The sequence below is a fragment of the Daphnia carinata genome, chromosome 6 (genome assembly GCF_022539665.2).
Source record: "Daphnia carinata strain CSIRO-1 chromosome 6, CSIRO_AGI_Dcar_HiC_V3, whole genome shotgun sequence".
Classification (NCBI taxonomy): domain Eukaryota; kingdom Metazoa; phylum Arthropoda; class Branchiopoda; order Diplostraca; family Daphniidae; genus Daphnia; species Daphnia carinata.
The window spans coordinates 2,396,898-2,419,553 of record NC_081336.1 but is presented as its reverse complement, the minus strand read 5'-3'; the positions used below and the strand labels follow the sequence as shown (position 1 = coordinate 2,419,553).

Here is a 22,656-nt window from a genome sequence, read left to right as displayed (position 1 = left end):
GGCAAACGGCGATGATGGCGTGAAACACACGGTCTCGGATCAATACTCGCGTTCACCGCTGCTAACAGAAAAAAGGAGAACATAAAAATACAAAACAAAAACAATACGAGATACACAAGGACGTGTCGAGTAGAAGCCAGTAGATAAAAAGGAAGTAATCGCCGTTCCATTTGAGGTTAGTCCATTACCTCCTTTCACGCACGTGCAATCGGGAAGAAATCAGCTGATTTCGGTATCTTTCTAAAATCGATCAACGGCTCAAGTATTTTCCACTTTGGATGGAAATGATAGTCAGTTTCATTTGTATTTATCATTCGCCTTTGAAAAAAAAAAAAAAATAGTCCGAAAACCAACTAGAAATAGGTAGGGTCCATCCACTCCGGGATTTTAAAAGATGTTTGTTTAAAAATAGGCAACTTTAAAATTCCAGACGAAATGAACCCATTAAAAAAAAAAAGAAAACGGAAAAGGCAATCCATTCAACTGGTGATGTACAAAGAAAACATATAGACAAAACAAAACCGAGAAAAACAAAAGCAAAAGAAATGTCATCTATTTCTTAAGGTTGAAAGAAAGGACGAAACTTATGGGAGGGAATAATGTCCTTCGAAGAGAAGCTACGTAAAAAAAAATGAATAAAATTCGTGTTTAAATCATATACAAACTGATATCAATCCGTTTCGCGTCCCGGGATACTAAGTAAGTAAAAAAAAAAAAACAACAAAAAATTTATATATCCATTCCTACACCTCCCTCAAATGAAAATCAAATTGACAGGTTTATACGAATACGAAAACTAAGTTAAAGGGAGTGCACGAAAGCTCTTGATACATCGGAAAGATGGAGAATGAAATGTTGAAAATGGCGAAGAGGAAAAAGGACGATCTTCAAACAGGAAGAGAAACATAAAAAAAAAAAAAAAAATTTCAAATGATTCCCCCTTTTTTTTTTTCTCAAGTACTACATCGAGCGATCACAGTAAACCAGAGCTAGTATCTTCCACAATAAACCAATATCGGGAGAATATATATCTTGGAAATAATAATAAAAAAAAAATACTGCGTAAACATAGAATGAAAAAAAAAAAAAAAAAAAGAAAAATTCACTTTCCAATTGTTTTCATGGAAAAACAAAAACAAAAATGAATTCCATTGAAAAAAAGGGAGAATAGTATAAACTGGCTGGACACACATTCATTTTCTTTTTCCGCGCTTAAGTTTTAAATGTCTGAGTCAATTGAAGTGGATGGCCCGAAGAGTTATTCATTCAGCGCGTTGCAGTTCGTTCGGATGCGTCGATTGCGGTCGGAGAACAAGCAACAGTCGTCCGATCAAAATAACTGACTTGATCGTCGAATCGCACCTGACCGTGATCCTCGTTATCGCTGGCCAGCGCGCCGCTGGCTTGAATGCTATTGCCACCGAAGCGGGCCCGACGGGCAGAGCGTCTCAGGGAGACCAAACCGGGCAGCGTCACCTCATCGCCGGACAGTGAGATAATAGAAACAGGACTGGAGGAGCGAGCGCCGCCAACAGGCAAATCATCGCCATCATTGAGGCAAGCGTGAATTTCAACGGGAGCGTAGCCAGACTTGACGCTTCCCGACGCCGACGCCGATGTTTGGCCGGTGTGCGGGATGCGGTAACTATGAACGGAACCTGTATCTCCCATCTGCAAACAAAAGAAGTAAATGATTCGAACTGTGACCAGCGGAGTTTGTTGACACTGCCAAGGGCGCAGAACAAGGCTAAAAATTATTCAGCCCATTCTGAAACTGCGTTTTCAACATTTCCACGCAAGACGGACGGGCAAAAGAAAATGACTCATTTTGCGGTGCTGGAAAATTTCGGCCGTTATCCGTCGTTGACTCGGAACGTACTGGCGCGTAATTTTAGTTAAGAGGAACCGAGCCAACACTTAAAATGCAATAGATTTTTCGTTTTTACCTTGTAGCTGAGAAGCGAGCCGGCCAATGCTCGAGTTGAGGCGACAGAAGCGGCTCCGTCGTCGGCCATCGACAAAGTGTTGGATCTCTCCGAGAGGCTGATGGTGGCCGAGGCCGTTTCCGAAGAGGCGAAACTGGATCGCTTGTTGGGCGAGCAGACGGCCATAGCCACCAGTTCCGCCTGGACTTCCAATCGGCGGGCGGCCGAAGCGTTCGAGACGATGCTGCCGGCCAATCCCAGTTGGCTGGCCGATTCGCAGTCTTCACGGTCGCTTTCGCGGTCTCTGTCGCGGACAAACAGCTGACTGGCGCTGCCCAGCGATGCCGATCCGGAAGCCGACAACGCCACGCTGGCTTCGCCTGTTTTTTTTTTCAAAACAATCCAAAACAAAGAGAAGAAAAATTGAAGCAGCTTCAAATCGAAGCGGCACTCTCTCAATGCCCATTTTGAAACATCAATTAATCATCATTTTCGGAACATTCACAAGATGAAATGTTCAAGCGTGTTTTAAAAACGCGGGAACGTTTAAAAAAAGAAAGAAAGGAACTATCCATTACAATTTAAGAGATACGTCATTCAAAAAAAAAAAAGTGCCGGATAAAGGAAAAATGAAATGACAAATTTACCGATGGAAGGGTTTCCAACGAGGCCAAGGTTAGTTGCGTGATCGAGCGAGACGGCGTCCGTGTTGCGTTTATTCTGTCCGACGCCGCCTACGCCGGCGGCGCTGCCGCGGGAATAATAGGCGGTTGGACCGCCGATGCTGCCGCTATCGTTGGCGTTGCCATCCATCGCGATAAGGTCATCGCTTCCTCGGCAGCCGCCGACACCAGCGCCGCCTGCGTCGCCGCCGCTTCCGCTTCCGACGCCCGTCCCGCCGGCGCTTCCCACGCCGGCGGCGCCGATGCCTACAACGCCGATGACATCGTCCTCGTCGTCGAAATCGATGCGCACTCCGAGCGGCGAGGCCGAGACTCCGCAAACGCCGTTCTGGCACAGAGAGACGGGCACGACGCCGTAAATGTAGGCCAGCAGAATCGGCACTCCGACTCCGACGGCCACTCCGGCGATGGCCGGCGCTACCAGCACCTGAAAAATAAATAAATAAATCAAAATAAATAAATAATTGCAAACGAAAAATTAAACATTAATTGGAATTTATGGCGGGAACACGGTGAGCGTGACAGATACAAAAAAAAAAACGTCTAGAGGGTTCTTCCGAGAATCCGGCAATGCTGGATGAAGCGTATTGATTGGAACACCCCTCAAAGAAAAAAAAAATTGCGAGTTAGCCAAAGGGGAGGAGGTACATGAGACGCAGTGCTCGTATTATAACGTCCTTTGTACCATGGCCGACCCTCTTAAGAAAAGGAGGAAGAAAGACAGGAGAAAAAAAAAAAGAAAAAAATAAATAAAAGTAGGATATTGCCTTTCGCAGACAAAGCTAATGTCAATCCTAGGGAAACTACGTGCCAAAATAAAAAAGAGGGAATCTAAAAGAGCCGTAACTTTGCGGCTGTCGGGTCCGGCCAATCCAACCCGTCCGTCGATACATTCGGGGAGCGTTAGACGACGTATAAATTTCAATGTTGCGCGAAGAAGGCATCAGACCTGAACCTCTAACGCAGACATTGTACTTTCAACTCGACCCGACATCAAAATAAAAATAAAAATAGGCAACACTCGTCGGGTTTCCTTGCGCCCATGGTCAGCCAATAGTTTTACAAGGGCTACAGATGGCGTCACAGGTTTCGTGCGTGATTTTCAGACGACAATCCAAAACTTTCTTTTTGGGGTATGTCGTTTCCTATAACTTCCCCCTCCCCTTTCGTTCTCTGTCTTTCCGCAAGAATACCCCCAAAAAAAAAAAAAAATCAATACTGATGAGGAAGCAAATGGGGATACACACGCACACAGTTTGAAAAGAATAAAAAAGGGAAGCGTGTCCTTTTTACTTTTATTTCCTACATGCAACGTTCCAGTCCGGCTCATTTCTTGAGCCACGAGAAGGGGGGAGGAGTCCCTGGAGCAACTTGGCATAATACAACATCGATGATAAAGTATGGCATAAACAATACAATAAAAAGATGCGAGGAGGCAATGTCGCTTTTAAGGGATGAGCCGAGGTCGTAAAGGAAGGCAAGAAAAGCGGGACCAACCTATTGTCACACCGTCTGTCATTTATCGATCCGGCCAAAGGGGTTGCCGAGGCTGTACCCGAATCCATTTATTTTTAAAAACAAAATCTTTTTTTTAAATTATATTTTTGCCATGCAAAAATAAAACAAAACACGAGTTCGAGATTTGACGACATGGGATCCTCTACAATCGAAAACATTTCCACCGACACGATCGCCCTTTGTTTTTTTTTTCTTTTCACGTTACGAACTTGTTCGAGATGAATAAATTATTATTGGAATTTCCCAGGCTCTTTTTTTTTCCTCCCCAAATATTTTCTTGGTAGGTCACCATCGCTTTATTCCGCACGGCCGTGCACGACCACTATCCTCTTCCGCTTCCCCTTCTCTCTTTCTCTCTCTGTCCCTCCTTCCATCCTCCCCCCCCCTATCTCCTTTTGCTTTACCCTATCCTTGGGCTTGCTCAGCGCACTGCCTGCGAGTTTCGCTCGAACACATCCGCCCCTCTATTTTTCAAGCAGCCGGCCGCGCGTGCACAGTCGATACGACGCCGTCGATCGAGTAAGACGCGTCGTTCCCCAAAACTCTACCAGCGCCCTCAACAGTGTTGCGACAAACAAAAACAAACTTAGAAAGTAAAGAAATAACACGGACCGATAAGGCACCGATCGAGCATCAAAAACAACATTTTGCGGAAGAAGGAACGTCTGTGGGATTTTCGTGTCAATGGAAAATTGATTTCCTGCCGCGTTACACCGCAGCCGGAATAGCAGTTTTTGCCGTCGATTGTGTCTTTTCGCTATTGGCGACGCCTGCGAGCAAGACGACGCTTCGCCACCTACACGACAACACACACAAAAAAAAACGGGGGAAACGCTTTGACAGATAAAAAAAAAAAAGAAAAAAGAAAAAAAGGTATATTATCATGTCTGTTGTTTTTTTTTTTTTGGTTTACGAGGCTCCATTCAATCACGACCTGCATCTCGAGGCGTTTGCAAAAGAACAAAAGAGGGAAAGTGTAGAGACCCATTACGAATTAAATAACCAGAAACGAATAAAAATCATTTTACTTTCTCGAGAAAGAGAAAGTTTTGTTTGGTTTAAAATTCTTGTTCTTTTCGCTCTTACTTCAAGCTGCTTATGTACTTATTTCGTTTTTAACCAACTGGAAATGAGTCATTGAAAACACCGCCATTACTACGCCCTTCCGGCAGTGCGCATAGAAAGAGAAAGTTGAGAAATATTCGTAAGGGAAAACTTATTCTCGTGAATCGTGCGTCCCTCTCTCTAAATTTTCTACATTTCTCATACACACGAAACAAAACAACAACAACAAAAAAAAAAAAAAAGAATAACTGACCGGATATTTCCGTCTGGTTCACTAGAGCGGAATGTTTTCCCTATGCAACAAAAATCAATGTCATTCCGAAATTTCACTCATGCCCATTCTTTTTTTTTTGTTGTTGTTTTGTTTCCTCTTTCATAGATCGGAACGAACACAAAGAAATTTTGTTTTATACCAACAGCAAAGACACATTTAAAAAAGAAACATGTCGGTTGACGTTTCGGACGAATCATCCATCACGGCAGAGTGGTTAGAGAGCATCCTCCATCTCTACTACAGCACCAACGGACGCGACTTGCTCGACGGACCCAAAGATGACGACGATGATGGAGATGTTGGCCGAAAAGACGAGCCGGCCCAAACCGTCAGAGTCAACCAATTTCACGTCCGGCCGGGATGCGAAGAAGGCGAGAACTTACTGAGCGATCTGCTGGCCATCGACGTCACCGTCTGCCGCAACGGATCCATGCCCGAAGAGGAACTGCATCTGATGGCCAAACTGTTGTCGCAGGATCCGTTTTGTCGCCATTTTATTCTAGAGGCCGGCTTCGACGTCAGGGAGATCCACTTCTACACGACGCTGATGCCGGCCCTGACTCAATTCTGCGGCGGCGAGTCCAGCACCGACCCTTGGCCCGTCCCGTCTTGTTTCTACGCCAAATATCGACAGGGCAGCGACTCGGTCCTCGTCCTGGCCAACATGAAAGCCTCCGGTTTTCTCGTGACGGAATTCCACCTCGGCCTGGAGCTGGACGAGGCCGTAGCGGCCGTTCAATCCATCGCGCGCATACACGCGTCCGTCTTAGCCTATCGATTGAGACTGGGGGTCGACCTAGGACAGGCTTTCCCCTTTCTCTTCCGTCCGGAAGCGGCGGCCGAATCGTACCAGCAATTGCTGGAACGCGGTCTGCCTCAGTTGGCGACTTTCCTGCACACCAGCGCCGTCGACCAGCCGGAACTTCACGCCGTGCTGGCCAAACTGCACAAGATGAGGCCGAGGGCCCGCGAAACGATCGCCAATCTACTGAGGCCGGCCAGCCCGATCGCCACGTTGACTCACACCGATTTCTGGTGCAACAATCTCCTGTTCCGTCGCAAAACGACAGACGGCGCCACGGCCGCTGCTGGCCACGACCAGAGAGACAATAGCCAAGCCGGGCCGGTCGAGTGCTCCATCCTCGACTGGCAGATGGCCACTTACAGCCGTCCGACAAACGATCTAGCTCTATTGCTCGTCACTTCAGTGGCCGGCGAAGTGCGCCGCACGCGAACCGGACACATCCTCGACGCTTATTGGAATCGATTCTGCGAGACGACCACCTCGCTCGGCTTGGACGTCGAGGGCCAACTCAATTACGGACGGATTGAGCTCGAAACGGAATTCCAGCAATCGCTTTTGCTGGCCGTCCTGCTGGGTATCGGCTCCGTCGACTTGGCCATCGGGCACCAAGCGACCGAAGAGCGACTCTGCGAGGTTCTCATCGACCTCAGCAACGAGAAAGTCTTTTAAAAAACGGCGAAAACAAATAAAAAATAAACTATAATTTCTATCGCTCCTTGTTTCTTTCCTTTTCGCTTCCAATTTTCTTTCATTTTTGTTACTGTGGCTTCGCTCCCTACCCTCCTCCCTTTCTCTCTTGTGATGAAGATTTATGGAGTTAATACAAAATAAATAAATACGAAAAAAAAAAAACAACAATGGGGTTCGCTATCGAAACGACGATGACAAACGCAATTAGGGGGAAAAGAAAAAAAAAATGAGAGTTGTAGTTCTTACCGAAGCCGCAACGCCGCTGGTGATGATGAGGTTGCGTTTGTGTTTGGCGACGGTTTTGAAGCGGGCGTAGAGCTTCCGGCCAACCCAGATGGGTATGCCGATGATCATGGCCGGAACGGCGATGCCGGCGAGGAGAGCGATGCCAACCGGAGCGCCGACCAACGTGCCCAGTTGCCAGAGTATCTTCTTCTTCCTCGACCAGGGTTTCTTGCCCCAAAAGGTGCAGCCGGACGGGCTGAGGTAATGCAAATCACTTATCTCCTTCATGCAGAGCCAGCAAAACTCGGAGCCGCACAGAGCGCACGTCATGTGGTTGCAGGAACCGTCGTCCATCTTGGCTATGAGGACAGCGCACCTGGGACACGGTTTAATGTCGTCACCTAACATTTTCACCAAAAACAAAAAATGTTAAAAGATTAGAATGTAAATGATAACACACCCAACTTAAATGTGCTTGATGGTAGTTTGAAAAACAAAAAAAAAGTAGTGTGTACGTTGAGTATTTTTGAAATTGGACGACGAGCCATAAATGGAAGATCGCTGGGCTCGGGCAGCATCACAGGTTTGGTTGGGATGCCATAAAGCCTGGTAACAACAAAATGAATAGAAAACTTGAGTTGCTGATGAGGCGAAAAGAAACGAGAATACGGTGAATTGTTAATTTAATTCTTTACCTTGCAATGATAACAAAACGAAGAGCCGCATCCAGGGCGCTGGCACAAGAGCCTGGGGCAGCTGGCGCAACCGGTAGCCAGAACGACAAAATTACAATCGGGTGCCGGACACCAACGCGAATCCGGATCGGCGGCCAACACTCTACGAAGCATGAAATCCTCGTATTTTTCCAGAAGGGTTTCATTATTCAATATCAATCGAATGTCTGTAAAAAGGAAAAAGGGGGAGGAAAAAAAAAAAAAAAAAGAAATCAAAAGAAATGTAAACCACTTTCACTTATGGCGTGATTTTGAGAAAGAACAGGATCTGGTATTCACCGTTGGGATGCATGGGCTCGGAACATTCTGGGCAATTGATGTTGACACGTGACTCGGAAATCTCGATTCGCAAGTACTGCTGCAAGCAATCTAGGCACGACCGATGCGTGCAACACAGCAACTCGGGAAAGAATTCGCTGGAACATTCAGCCAAACAGAGAGGACATTCCCAGTTCTCAGATATAGGACACCTGAGAGATCTGCTGGGAACACGGAGCTCTGACTGAGAAGTGCTGGAGGTATCTGAAGGGCTTTCAGATCCATATCGGGCTGTGTGGGAATGAGCAACATGAGCCTCTTGTGTGCACATAAACAAAGCATGGCATTAACTTGAACAACACGAACAGGGACTCACATGTGCAGGGAGACTGCCTTTTTCGCAAACCCCCAGTGCTGCTGCTGCTGGGTGCAGGGTTCCCGGAAAGGTTGTTTCCACCAGAGAGACTCCTGGCTCTGCGTTGAGAGACCAACGGGCTGTTGTAGAGCATTCGTCTGAGGGAGAAACGAAATCCTTGCTTGTTGGCCGGCTTTGAGAATGAGGAGGTGATGGGAATGGCCAGTGAGCATGGCTGTTGCTGAGCGACTGAGTTTCCTTCTGGAAGCAGTGGTGAAGGTGGAGAGTGATCTTTGCTTTTTCTGGTTTTGCCTTTCCCTGCTCCAGGCTGGCTGCTGGCTTGCAATGTCAGACTAGCCTGACTGCTGAGAGAGTTGGAACTGTGCCTGGGCTGGTTGTGTTTCATCGCACTCATGCTGGAAGGCGTTGGAAAGCCCCTGTTTCACAAGGGGGGGAAGCAACGACTGGGGGTGAGAGGAGTTTAGACCAACTTAATACACAACACACACACAATAGGCACAGAAAACCACTGGCTGGAACAATCGAGACAGGTAAAACAGACGGAAACAGGCCGAGCCATTACACTGTTGTTCAACTCTTATCTCGCTTCCTTTTTCTACACAAATGTCATGCAATGCACACAACGTAGACACAACAGCAAAAACGATATCGATCCCAAGTGTCGCTTTTACACTTTCGTAAAACGATGCCGATTCGTTTCAGATAGAAGCCATGTTCGCTGACTGGGCGAGCCAGACTATCTGAGACGTTCTATTACGATCGTCGGGATGTAATAAATGAGTCGGGCAAAACGGGAGTTTTCTCCTTGTGTGTGTGTGCGTGTGTGTATATGTGTGTGAAAGCTGAGCAAAAGCTCTCTCTTTTTCAGCGGGCAAAACACTGGAGTCGATTCTTGCAAGACTCGACCGTTTGTTGGTGCCCTCTGGGCACATCACTATGGCAGCCATTTTGTTTTCCATTGCCGCGCGATTCAAATCAACTTGTTATTTCACAACTGTTGTATCACATACTTTTCCAAGATTTCCAAACGTAAAAGCTTATGGCCCATTTTACATGACCTGATTATTACATCATTTACTGTTATTCTTCATTTGGACGAAAACAAAGTAAAAAATAAAAAAGTTAATAAATAAAAAAAAATTACTGTCTAAAATGGGGAAACCGGATTTCCCCCACGAAAAACTTTCATAGATTTCCATTTACACCAGGAATCAAGTCTCTGTCATTATCACAACAGCTGATTCTAACTTTTTCTTTCTTTCTGAAAAATCCGGTAGTTTTGAGTGAACAGGTACTTTTAATTATAATATGCATGTTCTTGGCGAATTCCCCCCCCCCCCCCCAAAAGAAACGGTCAGGTGATAATAACGGTGAGATAAGTCATATGGCGTGTTTTCGAAACAAAAAGATTCAGAACTTTTATTTCTCTTTGATTCGTGTGGCTACAACACGCGTCTGCCATGTCGGCTCTATTAACTTGAAAAGGCGAGCGCGCACGACTTTTGAATAATGGATGAGAAGACGAAGAAGACTAGCGTTTTCGTCAGTAGATGAACGTTGTTTTTTTTTTTTTTTTTCCTTGTCGTGTGCAGTTGTCTCACACACAAGTTCCCATAATGCCCCAACTGCTGTTATTCCGGAGAAATCATTGTCAATGATGACGCATTGCAACGTTGATCATCGACCAGAATATCGCTCTCCTTGCTTTTTCATCCGCCGCCATCGGGATGGGGAAAAAGCAAAAAAAAAAAAGAGAAAAGATTTAGCCGATGTTACGATGGAAGAGAAAGACTGAGAAGAGGAAATGTCATCATATATAAATATTCGATGGATCGATACGAAAATGGCTGTGCGCGCGCGGGGGGGAGGGGGGACATCCCTGTGTTCTTTTTCAGTTTTATACTCCGCTGACGATCGATAAGATCGATCAAAAGGAAAACTCTTTTTTTTTTTGCTCATCTCGTCGTCAGATCTACCTTCTTTTTCTACAGCTGCCGTTTCGAAATTCAATCACGAAACTTTCTCGAATCTTTTTTTGATTGACACGAAACAGAGGGTAGCTCTTTAAGTCTAGGGCAGATTGCTTGTTGGAATTTAATCAAAAAATAGCTGACGCGTTTTGCATATTGATAATTTAGGTGTTTACCATTCGATATTGATCTTGCGCATAAAAATGTATCTCATTTTCCTTAGTGAATGTACGACTTTTTTTTTAGCAATTTCTTTTTTTGAGGTAGGGATTTCTTTTGCCATTATAAATAGCTCGGGTGACATTGAGATCAAAGGCGAGAAATGAGTGAGGTAAGTCACGGAACATCTAGCCTATTTAACTATCTATTTCCATTATGTAAATATATTTATCCGGAGGGACTCTGTCTGTACGATCTTATACTACTCTCTCGAGTATCATTCGCATCGCACACTATCTCTCCGACTAAAAGAGGGAACATCAAAATCCCGGGAGCAATGCATATGTAAGACGGATCTCGATAAAAAGAGCGAAATGTTGCGCCATTTTGATGTCACTCTCCCCTCGTCTCATCATCTCTTCAGACTCACCTGCACGTCCGCGTGCATGTCGAATAAATACATACAATAACTATATGGGATCTAGTGTAGATGGATCGCACACACACACACACACAGAGACATTCCGGGCATTGATAAAACCCGTTCGTATTTGCACTCCCGAACACGCAGGACTGCGCCTCCACACCGCTCGGTGGAACATACTGAGAATCTTTTGGCTCCTCCCCTTTCTTGGCCTTTTTCAATCAATAACCCCCCCCACACACACACACACACACACGCAGTGTGTGTATATAGGCAGAGCTGGGCCAAACTAAACACAGTAGAAGCTCTCGTTCGTGGACCCTCTGTACGGCCGCTTCGTCCCGATGGCGGTTGATAGCAGCGGTGGTCCTCGTAGTGTGTGTGTGTCTTGTGTGTAGATATATCTGTTTTTGTGTGCGAGTATAAGGAGCAGTGGTAGATATATAGGTGTATACGTTGAGCAGCCGGTCGCCACAGTCGAACGCGCCACCTCGTGACGCCAGTAACTGCTGAACCCGCGGGTCCTCTTCATCGAAAGTGCGGTGCTTTTTTTTTTGTGTTTAATTTATCGTCTTTTGTTTTTGGCCTTTTTTCTTCCGGCAAGTGGACAGCTCAACAGCTAAAAAGACAATTTCAGTGATTAGACTCTTTGTCGTTTTGTTTTTGTTTTTTGTTCTCTGTTGGTAGGCGTATTGCCATCGATTTCAGTTATTGTGTTCCATCATGGAATTGGACGTCGTTGCAATCATCAAGTGATCATCACAGTCCATTAAAAAGAAAATTTCAACTGAATAAGTTTCTATCACTTCCATTGAGATCGCATGCAAACGGTAACATTTCAACAGACAGTTTAAAATACGCTCGTTTTTTTTTATTTAACTCTTTTCAGAGTACTTACGTCATTCAATCGAATTCATAGAAGATAGATTTGTATTCGATTTTCGACATCGATAGGCATAGGAAATTGTGTACGTTAACGATGTGGCCTCTTTTTGAAGGAAAGACGCTTGAAAAATTCAGCGTGTCACTAGATAAGAAAAGGCTCGAAACCACTTCCAGCAAAGATGTGGAAGGAGGAAGAAGGGGCTGACAAGTCACATTACAAAAGAAGCGCGGAGCTCACTAAAGTGTCGTCTTAAACTACACGCTTTGGGGCTCTCGTGAACCGGCGCTAAAGCGATTATCAGACTCGTTTCAATCCAAATAGAATTTTCGTGAAAAATCGTCAAAATAAATAGGACACTACTACAAAAAGCTTACAGGAACGCTAAATAGAGTGCGATTTAAACTTATACAAGTTATAATACATCAACTAAGGTTGACAACCTATACAGGGCGCGGTAGCGGTTCTCGTTTAAAAATCGTGAACGATTTGAATATTTCCCGCTCGATTAACCATCGCATCCGTAGGACCGGTACACCAAGTTACCGCTTTCCATCCGTCTGTCCCTCCTCCCCATAAAGTGACTGTTAAAATAAAAAAAAAGAAGGAAGGAAAAAACAAAAACAACATGTAACAAGCCGAATGATGAATGACTCGACACCCGCAGTTACATCCAACTATCAGTTCCCGCCCATGATGACGTCGCTTCCAATAGAAAGATCGGACATGCATTTTTTTTTTGTTCCCCTGAATAACAACAACTCCTACGTAGACCTTACATGTACACACTTAATCCTTTATTTAAGCAAGCAAGACCTATTACGAATTATAAAAAAGGGAGTTAAAAAAAAAAAAAGAAGGGGGAGGAGAAAGGAATAACGGCACAGAGACACACACATGCAGCTGATACAGCCAGATCAGATATATATTTCTTGCACCGAAATGGCTTACATATATTTACTTTAGCTTACATTCTTTGAATAAAAAATTCATCGAAATAACGGAGTTCTATTTTCTTTTTTGTCTGGGGTTTATGTTAGTCTGTTTCCGACTTGCACTGTTTTACATACCAGCCATATCCTTCCTATATAATGTGCGAGTACATGTATACGTAGTTGTTGGGGGAGGAAGGGGGGTTGGGTGAATCGATTCGTCTTCAGTTTGATTTCAAAAGGAGCGCAAACAGAGAGCGGCGAGTTGTGGACAGTATAGAGTTCAAAGAGGTCCGGGATTGGATGCCAATATATCTATATATCAATGAATCGATACGGACACACAGTCAAGAGAGCTATATAGAGCTGGAATTGCGGTGACGGACCGTGGCAATAGCGCCAACAATACCGTCCACTTGGCAATAAAAATATAGACTAGCATTATTTGCAGTGGCTGTAAAAAAAAATAAATAAATAAATTCGTTTGAAGTTATAGCGACGACATTAGCCAACAACTGTGCTGTTTTATAACCAACTGTTTAAATATCAGAAATTCGAATAGCAATTTTCACCCTCGCTTTTTTTATTATTAAAAAAGAACCACATGGAATTTCAGAATCAATTCGCCCTAATTCTGATTTACGGTCTTAAACAAAATCATTTATTTAAGCCCACAAATTCCATGACTATATTGTGTTTGATGCTGATATTTTTGTATTTAGTTTTCTTTTTTTTGCCCGACAGAACGGACTTTGCAAACGAGCTGAGTCTTTCTCTCTCTGGAAGGAGATAGAGAGAAGAACGATATAAACGACACACAAACTCAAACAAAGATGGATGAAGAGGCTGAACAACAGCTGACCGCCGAATTAGCTAACAGCACACCGGGACAACAGCTGGACGGTACGACGACGGGATCATCGCCCGTCAACCAGCAACAACGACGCTCGTTGGCTTCCCTTTTATCCATCAAACGTGAAACTAGGAGGCCCAAGACACCGTCAGTTGTCGTTACAGACGAAACGACTCACCTGGTATTTCCTTTTTTTTTTCCCAAGTATTTTTCCTATAAAAATACAACCCATTTTTTTTTTTTTTTTTTTTTTAATATTTCTCTCCATATTTTTGTATGCTCGTGCAGTCGGAATTGACGTCCATTCCTGCCGGAAGAATCAGTCTCAGTTTCAAGAACAAGAATAAAGGGCTGGCTGCTGCCAGCGGTGATAATGCGAGTCGTGGTCCAACAACGGCTGTCAATGGAGGTACTCTCGAGAGCATCGTAGCTCTCGAGGCAGCAGAGACGACGGCAGCTACGACTGCCCCCAATGACGTCACTACGTCATTAACAGTACCAGTAGATGGTGAGATGATAAATGGAAACGACTTCTTTTTTTTTTTTTTTTTTTTTTTTTTTTAACTATTATTGGATTTTTGTTTCGAACGTTATCTCTTGTACCGACCAAATGGCTGCGAGTTTGAACGGCAAAAGTCTTTAGATATTGGCTTGTACAAATATGTATTTCTTTTTTCGGAAGCAAAACGAGAGAAAAGAGACTGACTATCGATCTCCCAAAGTTCGACGCCATTACTGGAAAGTCGGGACTCTTAAATAGTGTAGCCTAGCCACACATGCTCTCGGATAGTATACTACGTGGGGAGGGGGAGAGGGGGCTATAGACTCTTACAACAGCTATCGTTTATTTATTGATGTGCATCACAAGAGCGTCTAAAAGGCGACACCGGTGGATCTATAAAGCACTTTGTTGTTTGCGGCCGGCAAAACTTTTTTTTTTAGCTCCGCCTCTAATAGTTTTCGTGGTCCTAATATTAAGCAGAGAGCGCTTTTCAAATAAGACCAAACAAAAGACACACACACACAAAAAAAAAGCGTGGAAAATAGGAAACTTCTTTTCAAACGTAACAATTGCAAAAAAAAAAAGGGGGCTAAGAGACGTACAGTGGTCAGAACAGACTGCAAATTCAATTATGGCCAGTGTTGCTACACGTACGCGAGTCAAGCAACGAGCGCCATAACTTGTCAGCGCATGCTGTTGCTACAAGGGCTCGACAGCCAAAACGAAGCCCCGAAAGAACTGCAGTCAATAATGTAGAGACTCAATTTGAACGTGGTACAAAACAAGTCCGTGCATATATTTATGCCTGCGTGAGTGCGTGTAGTATTTATTGGTGGGTAGCGGGAGGGGGAGGAGGACACGATAGATATCTATGGCGTCACACGATGTCTCGTACAGTACGAATAAATGCGTAAGAGACATTGTACAGCTGACGCGACGATTTTTCAATCAACATGGCGGCCCACTTTTTATCGACAGTCACATCTTATATGCATAGAATCCCCAGAGAAGGCCATCGAGACCGGTTAGAACGTCACACGGAAACCCGATAATATTCAATAATGCGACAACTGCCGTGATTCATCGTCCCACTTGCATTGAACGTCATCCGGACGACTGTTAATAAAAAATCAACACTGGTTTTTTTTTTTTTTTAAATACGTGAACAATGTTTTGATTAAAGAAAAGAAAATCGCCATAAAAAATTGTGCGGGACAAAAACCGACACGCAAGCTTTAAATATACAAAAAATGGGACAGCGAAAGAAAGGACAAAATGCGCTAATTTCGCCTGAGGGTGCGCTGAGTTTTTCTTTTTCTTTTTCCTTTTTTTAAGGGTCTGTCATAACGGATCTCGAGTGCAGTCGGCCATTTCCCAGACGAATGAAAATGATTTTGTTTTTCCCACTGAATAAAAAAAAAAAAAAAAAAGAAAGAAATATACGTAGGAGGAAGGAAGAAAACAATAAGCCGATCAATAGAGATGAGCCCTTCAAGGAAGAAAAAAAAAAGAAAAAAGAAAAGTTGAACATCCATACATCCCGTCTCCCACAAACACACACACACACACATTCAGACATCAAGAGACGGTAGCGGCACCGACAGCCAAAAACAAGGAGCTCGTCTCTAATTTCACGGTTCCACTGTTTTAATTGTCATCACGCCCTAATGCCTGGCCCTGTCCCGAATTTTTTTTTTCTTTGCTCTTTTTCACATTATCTCGTTCGTCCGCGACACACACACACACACACACACTACCTTCGTGTAGACATTCTCTTCATCCGTCGGTTCAATTCTCAATTAGCCGCTAATCAACTTTGAATCAATAATTTTGCCATTCGTTTTGAATAGGGACCATCTTAAATGTCAAACGGCAACTGGCATAGAAACGAACGAAGATCACCCTAAAGTCCTTAAGAAACGAAATGAATTGGTTTTTTTGCGGCTGAAAAGAGTTGCAAGAAACGTTCATTATAAAGCTACGACTTGCACCGTTCCGCCTGTTTACCGATGCCGGGCAACCCGTGTGTCATCACGGTGGGCGCCCGTTACCACGACAACTGTGTGTTTCCAACCGTTGGCTAATGAGAAGACATGCCCCGTTTCTTGATAAAAATCGTTTGGCGCAGGGGGGAGGGGGATTCATTTCCATCAGAGAAAAACAAATCCCAATTGAAATGCAAAGGAGAAACATAAAATCGCGATTACGAACGTACAAGAGATAGTCTTTTGATACGTATCCGATGCAAGCCTTATTTTGATGTCTACGCGCTAAATTGGCATACGATACGATTTGATTCTTTTTCTTCAATCTCTAGCGCAACGAACATGTCAAAGACAGTTGCAAAAATCAATAATTGAATCCCCCCCCCCGCGTATTCCAAGCGATTTGCAAACCTCAGTGCGTATCACCGTTCGCCCCCGTTCGTAAGATCTACGAACGGGGGCGAAACAAAAGAGTACGCGTATGCGTACTCTCTTTTGTTTTCGTTTGACATTTGATGATGCCATTACGTCGACGTCGTCATATTGTCTTCCTCGTATGGACGTCAAAAAAAAAAAAAGCTTTTTCCGAAGGTCGTCAGGAAGTTACACGCGTGTCATCTCCTAGTGTGTGTGCGCAATTGCTGGATTTGTTTTGTCTAGCTGGAATTCATGAGGTTAAATCAAGAAGGGGAGGTGACTTCAAGAACGCCGTGAATCGATACGAAATCCCAGAGACGTTAAAAATCGACCCGATTTTAGTTTTTTGGTGTTTCCCTATTTGAAATTGAAATTGATTGGCGCCATATTTAAATGTGGATTACAGCAACAGGAACAGCTACGACGGGTTCGACCGGTTCTTCACCCCCAACGCCTGCCACTACACCTCAATCGTCATTCCTACGTCGCTGTTGTCACGAACGCGTGCGCAAAGTAAACAGAAACACAAGAATACATTTTTTCAAAAATGTTTTAAATCAAATAATATTTGCCTTTACCGCCGCAACTAGTCGATATGGGGTGTCGTGATTATGTGCAGCGTGTCGGCAGCTTGGGTGGGCGCTACCCATCTACTCAAATCCACTTTCCGCACCGTCCATCACGTGGCCGCAGTCTTGGTCGTCCAGCCCACGGACGACAGCGACGCCAACCATTCAACCGTAACGCCGACGGTAGCCGCCACCAGCGCCATCACTACCCCCATTTACTTCGACCTTTATCATCACAGTTTCGATGATGTAAGTTCCCCCATATGAAAATTCTCGTTTATAAGAATAGGAAAATCGCAGGAGGGGGGGGGGGACCCAAAGTACCGGGAGAAAAGAAAAAAGAAAACAATTGAACATTGTTTGACTTTTTTTGGGGGGGGGGGGGGGGGGGGAACAAACAGAAAACTGCCAACCATCGGACATCGACCAGCCGGTTGGCGTGAGTCGCGTCGATCGTCACGAGGACGTGAAACGCCTTAGGGCCAGTTATGCACAGTGGCCAGTTCTCATCAAAAGAGTTTCGCAGTGATGCGCGTAAAAATAGAGCGAAACACAGCAAACTTTTTTTTTTTTCTTTTTTTTTTTTACCTAGACTGGGGGGAGGCAGTAGACAAAAAGAGTATGCAAATAAATGGCTATTTTGCGTGCAGAAATGTGAGGGGAAAAAATTCCTGCGAATTAAGGTCCTAGCTTTTAAAACTAGATTTATGAACGTCAATGCATCACATTTCTCTTTTTCTCTTTAAAAACAAAAATAAAAATAAAAGTCTGGAGAACATCAACAAGAGCCAGAGAAACCGCTCGGCGAAGAGTACACGTACAGCGCGTCATTTTTCAGCACCTGGACCATGACGGCCTGGACGTCGCTCTTCTTGCCGCTCTACGCTATTTGTTGCCTGTTTAGCGGGCGATTCGGGCCGCGCCAATTGGCCGCCGAGCTCAGAGACTCCGTCCTGGCCTTCCGAGACAAAGGCTTCACATTAGGTATGTCAAACTACCTAATCAATTTTGATGCCCAACTTCATTCTAAGTTCAATGAAAATAAAAAAAAAAAAAAAAAAAAAAAAAAAAAAAAAAAAAAAAATATATGTAGGGACTTTTATCGGACGCTGCTGCCTCTTTTGTCTCCTCTGGGTCGTAACTAACTGGATGTACATGTACGCGCTGAGCGTGCTGGACGCGACGGATGTCATGGCCCTCTTCGCCACCAACGTCTCTTTCGTCTACCTCTTATCTTGGGTCGTCCTCCACGATCAGTTCGTCGGGTTACGAGTATATTTTCCATTATTTTCAAACAGCTCCTGATGAATAATAATTTTTAAAAATTGGTTTTAGATCGTGGCAGTTATCCTGTGCAACACGGGCATAGCCCTGCTAGCTTACATGGACGGTATAACGCGATCTCCTACCCTGGGCGGGGTCGTATTGGCAGCCGCCGCATCCGCCGGATCCGCAGTTTACAAAGTACAAATGTTTAGTAGTTTCTCTTTGCCTGATGAGATTAACGTGATCTTTTTTTTTTTTTTTTTTAACAATCGTGTCTAGGTGTCGTTCAAGAGGATTTTCGGCGAAGCGACTTACGGCCAGGTGTCGTTCTTCTTCTCGTTGATTGGCCTCCTCAACATCATCTTATTGTGGCCCGTCGTTTTGTTGTTGCACTTTACCGGGCTCGAGGCCATTACCTGGAATCGAGTGCCTTGGATCCCGCTGGCCATCGCTGGATCGCTCTCTCTCGGTAAAGCCTTTTATGTATCCCCTCTTCGTCGAACGTTTTCGATTTCTGAAATGTTATTTTTTTGTTTTTACTAAAGAGTTTTCTCGTATTTTATGTTGAAACAAACCACAGCGGCTAACTTGCTGGGCAACTTTGGACCGGCTCTAACCTACGAGGTCTTTATTCATCTTGGTCTGGTATTGGCCATTCCCGTCTCTGCAGGTGAAAGTTTCGAGAATGTTCATTTTTAGAAAGCGTGGCCAAACGAAGGGGAAAAACAAAAATCACAACAATGACACTCGAAAATGTGCGGGCTTTTCAAAAATAGTATTTTTTTTTTCCCCCCTTCTTTTCCTTTTCTTTTTCGGTTTGTTTAGTGTTGGACGTCAACCTCAACGGAGTCGTGTTCGAAGGCATGAAACTGGCCGGCACCATCATGATTGTCAACGGATTCCTATTGGTCCTCTTGCCGGAGAACTGGCCCGATTACCTAACACGCCTGCTCAGGTAATAGCTGACCATTGAGTCACATAGATACATTTCTTTTTTGCCTATTTTTTTTCCCCATCATTTCCTTCGAACCGGTTGTTAATTATGATTATAATTTTTTTTTTTTTTTTTTTTAATAACTGTTTAATTATGTCATGACTCTAGATGGGGCAGACACTTGAATCATCATCCAGGATTGCCGACAACGGCACCTGTCGATCTTAGGACGGGTTACATCAGTCGTTCTCACTTGCGGTCGCCATCGGGTAGAGTCAGATGACTGTCAAAGGTGAAAAGTAGTGGTGGACGAGCTCTTTCATCTCCGTGTTTAACATCGCAGAGACGCACGTCCTTTCCGACGGACACAGGCAACGAAAGAAAAATGACGTGAAATTGTTTAAAAGGGAAGAAAAAAAATCGTCCATTTCATTCATACATGTCATGTGCAAATCACTACGCCCATCAAGGGTTTTCTGATTTTTAAAATTTGTACTTTTGGGTTGAATTTAGTGCGAAATTCATCTCGAATCGATTTATACGTTCGTCAATTGCGATCGATAAATATTTGGCCGTTAGATGGCTGTATCGTCTGCATTTTTGTAAATCCCGCGATTAGTGTTTCATTCTACTATTAGATGGCGTTCGCGTTCCAATGTGTAGCAATAACAGGTAAACCATAAGCCAAAGGGAGAAAAAAAAAGAAGATTAAAATTAAGAAACGCAAGCAAAAAAAAAAACAAAAAAAAACAAAAAAAAACAAAAAAAAAAATGAGTTAAATCTACCCCCTTAAAAGGTGTAAATACATCGACGTTTTATCGTTTAATGTTGTTGCTGTTAGCTGTACGGACTGAAATCTATTGTACGCCAACATTTCTGAGGTCGTCCAGGGAAATCCCCCCGATCGAAAAAAAAAGAGATAAACATGAATGAATCCCATTTGAATTTTTATAAGTAGATTTCTACTGACGATAATCATTACCTCTATTTTTTTGTGAAAAATGCAGCACGATATTTGATCAAACCAAAGACGCTACACATAACAGTGGAGGGAGAAACAATTCAAAAATAACATTGCCGTGCCAAAAAGAAAGAAGAGAAACGAACGAAAGGACAAACACAGAGCTCGATATATTAGTTTTAATCTAAAATTAATCCATTCGAATTATGTAAAAGATGACTGAAATACAATGTTTGTTTAGTTTTTTCCTGCAAAAACGAATATGACCCATGAAATAAAAAATTCCATTATTTCATTGATGCCATTCACATCATTCCCGAAGCTATTTGATACTGCCGTGTTGGTTTCCACTAAAAAAAAAAAAGAAAAGAAAAAAAAAGAGAGAATCGCGAACGACAGGTTGATTTGAATTTGCAATTACCATGTACTTGCCCCCCCTCTCTCTCACCGGTCCAGGTGTGTATGTTTACCTTCTATTGCGTGCACGTATGCAGATTCGACTACGCAACTGTACTGCCAAATAATCCTACCCTGTCGGATGGGATGGACGTACCGGGAGCGAGTGGGAGTGTCGGTTGTAGTGAAAAAAAAGAATCGCAAAGCAACAGACACACAAAAAAGTTGTTCTCTTTACCTTTAAAAAAAAAAAAATCACAAGGTGTCCAAAAAAAAAAAAAAAAAAGAAAAAGAAAAAAAAAAAAATGGGTAGATGGCGATCCAAGAAAAAGAAAAAGAAAAAATATCTGGATAAAATGGGAGGAGCTTTCGGTTGGTTCGGTTAAAAGAAAGTCGGTGGCGTGGAGGAAATGGCGGGGTCACTCCTGCGGGTCAAACACAGGGGACTCTTTCGTTTCGCCCTTTTTTCTTTTATGTATTCGTTTCGTCGTTGACTTGCCTATAATTGCTTTCTTACGCCACAGTGTCCCTCTCCTTCCACATTCTCTACCAACTACGAACCACTGAAAAAAAAAAAAAAAAAAAAAAAAGCAAAAAGCAAAAATCGTTATTGCATCGTCCTCATTCTCCAGCGAGTAATACGCAAAAATGAACTGTTTAGTTAACGTCGATAAACGAACAAGATCGCACAGAGGGAACACATTTTCCACTTGATTTTTTTTTTATCTTATTCGCTCCCTTGCCACATATGGGAAAAAAAAAAGAACGTCTTTCAAATGTTTTTTTTTTTTTTTTGTTTTCGCAAAATAAAAATAAATAAAGGGGAAAAGAAAAACGGTACACACCTGCAAGCTACCTGTCTTGAGATTGCAGTAGATACAACACACCAAGAGAGCTGGAAGTCTATTATATACCTGTCTGTATATGGCCGTTATTATTGCATCGTGATTCACGTTCTGTATATATATATATATATATATATATATATTTCTGATGGATACATACACATAGAAAACGCAGACTCTTCATTCTTTTGCCGTTGTATAGCTGACGGGAGCGCTAGAGTGTATGTAGATCTGATGGCGTATACATATATAATAATCATGCAGGTATAGCTGGAACACACACACAAAAAAAAAAAGAAAGAAAAGAAAAATATACCGTGAGTTCAATAGTAATACAGCTTGTTTGACCTCTTTTTTTTTTTTTTTTTCTTTCTCTCTTTTATTCTCCCCTATTTTATATGTGATATTATAATATACGACTACCGATCGTGCTTGGCCGATTGATACGGCAGCAAAATGCCTCGCGGCCGTAGACACACAAAAGGGATAGGCATCTCACGCCAAGTCACGTTTACACAAGACCAGTCTAACGGAAATCGTATTTGAAAGACATGTCCATTTTGATTTTCGTTTCGCGAATAATAAAAACAAAGCTAGAAAAATTGATATGTCCCATCAAAGATGGACGGATGTCGACGACACACTGATGATCGTGTCACGCCCTTTTATTTCTGGTTGGAAACCGAGGGGGGGGGGGGGGGAAGTTGACTGAAGACACGGCAAGGTTTGACCCAACGTCGGGCCCGATCTTTCGACCCGAAGAAGAAGAAGAAGAAGAAGAAAAAAAAAACACAAGTGGAAAAAGGTTAAACGAGTCAACGGCGGCACATCGACGCTTCGAAATTTTTTTTTTTTTTTTTTTTTTTTTTTGTTTCTTCTTTTTTTTTTTTTTGAGGTAAAACAGAGAACATTAAAAAATCATTTTCCATCCCAACTTTCACGCGTTCACCCCGACACCGCTGACAACCGTAAGAGAAAAAAAAAAAAAACTGGCGGGAGATTTGAA

At 43.4% G+C, this 22,656-nt stretch overlaps 3 protein-coding genes across 4 annotated transcripts; 2 read left to right on the top strand and 1 right to left on the bottom strand.

Annotated features, from left to right (window-relative positions):
• Positions 1-285: 285 nt before the first annotated feature.
• Positions 286-9,411, bottom strand: LOC130689487 (E3 ubiquitin-protein ligase RNF19B-like). The gene is made up of 8 exons (XM_059495746.1): positions 8,554-9,411; positions 8,199-8,468; positions 7,881-8,086; positions 7,701-7,791; positions 7,207-7,586; positions 2,573-3,035; positions 1,947-2,305; positions 286-1,671 (listed from the first exon to the last, which is right to left on the bottom strand). Exons 1-8 carry the CDS (start codon positions 8,945-8,947, stop codon positions 1,267-1,269), a joined length of 2,568 nt encoding a protein of 855 aa, XP_059351729.1. The 5' UTR covers positions 8,948-9,411; the 3' UTR covers positions 286-1,266.
• On the top strand, positions 4,636-7,071 carry LOC130689955 (uncharacterized). Of its 2 annotated transcripts, none has more exons than XM_057512908.2 (2): positions 4,636-4,999; positions 5,611-7,071. In XM_057512908.2, the coding sequence occupies exon 2, from the start codon at positions 5,635-5,637 to the stop codon at positions 6,937-6,939; it is 1,305 nt and encodes a 434-aa protein (XP_057368891.1). In that variant the 5' UTR covers positions 4,636-4,999; positions 5,611-5,634; the 3' UTR covers positions 6,940-7,071. The 2 variants fall into 2 exon arrangements, with proteins under 2 accessions (XP_057368891.1, XP_057368890.1); XM_057512907.2 differs by having other exon boundaries at positions 5,571-7,071.
• Positions 9,412-11,553: 2,142 nt separating the features above from the next.
• LOC130689987 (solute carrier family 35 member F3-like) lies at positions 11,554-20,657 on the top strand. The gene is made up of 12 exons (XM_057512948.2): positions 11,554-11,936; positions 13,666-13,955; positions 14,063-14,282; positions 17,085-17,191; positions 17,269-17,496; positions 18,015-18,231; positions 18,341-18,519; positions 18,583-18,711; positions 18,793-18,982; positions 19,094-19,183; positions 19,339-19,468; positions 19,616-20,657. The coding sequence occupies exons 2-12, from the start codon at positions 13,755-13,757 to the stop codon at positions 19,728-19,730; spliced, it is 1,806 nt and encodes a 601-aa protein (XP_057368931.1). The 5' UTR covers positions 11,554-11,936; positions 13,666-13,754; the 3' UTR covers positions 19,731-20,657.
• Positions 20,658-22,656: the final 1,999 nt, after the last annotated feature.

Excerpts from the sequence above, each read along its gene's own strand:
- LOC130689955 (XM_057512908.2), top strand. The coding sequence starts at position 5,635 with ATGTCGGTTGACGTTTCGGACGAATCATCCATCACGGCAGAGTGGTTA.
- LOC130689987 (XM_057512948.2), top strand. The coding sequence starts at position 13,755 with ATGGATGAAGAGGCTGAACAACAGCTGACCGCCGAATTAGCTAACAGC. Across the intron at positions 13,956-14,062 it reads CAGACGAAACGACTCACCTG|TCGGAATTGACGTCCATTCC; the intron begins GTATTTCCTTTT and ends ATGCTCGTGCAG. Across the intron at positions 18,712-18,792 it reads CCGGATCCGCAGTTTACAAA|GTGTCGTTCAAGAGGATTTT; the intron begins GTACAAATGTTT and ends AATCGTGTCTAG.
- LOC130689487 (XM_059495746.1), bottom strand. The coding sequence starts at position 8,947 with ATGAGTGCGATGAAACACAACCAGCCCAGGCACAGTTCCAACTCTCTC. Across the intron at positions 8,087-8,198 it reads CGAGCCCATGCATCCCAACG|ACATTCGATTGATATTGAAT; the intron begins GTGAATACCAGA and ends TCCTTTTTACAG. Across the intron at positions 3,036-7,206 it reads CCAGCGGCGTTGCGGCTTCG|GTGCTGGTAGCGCCGGCCAT; the intron begins GTAAGAACTACA and ends TTTATTTTTCAG.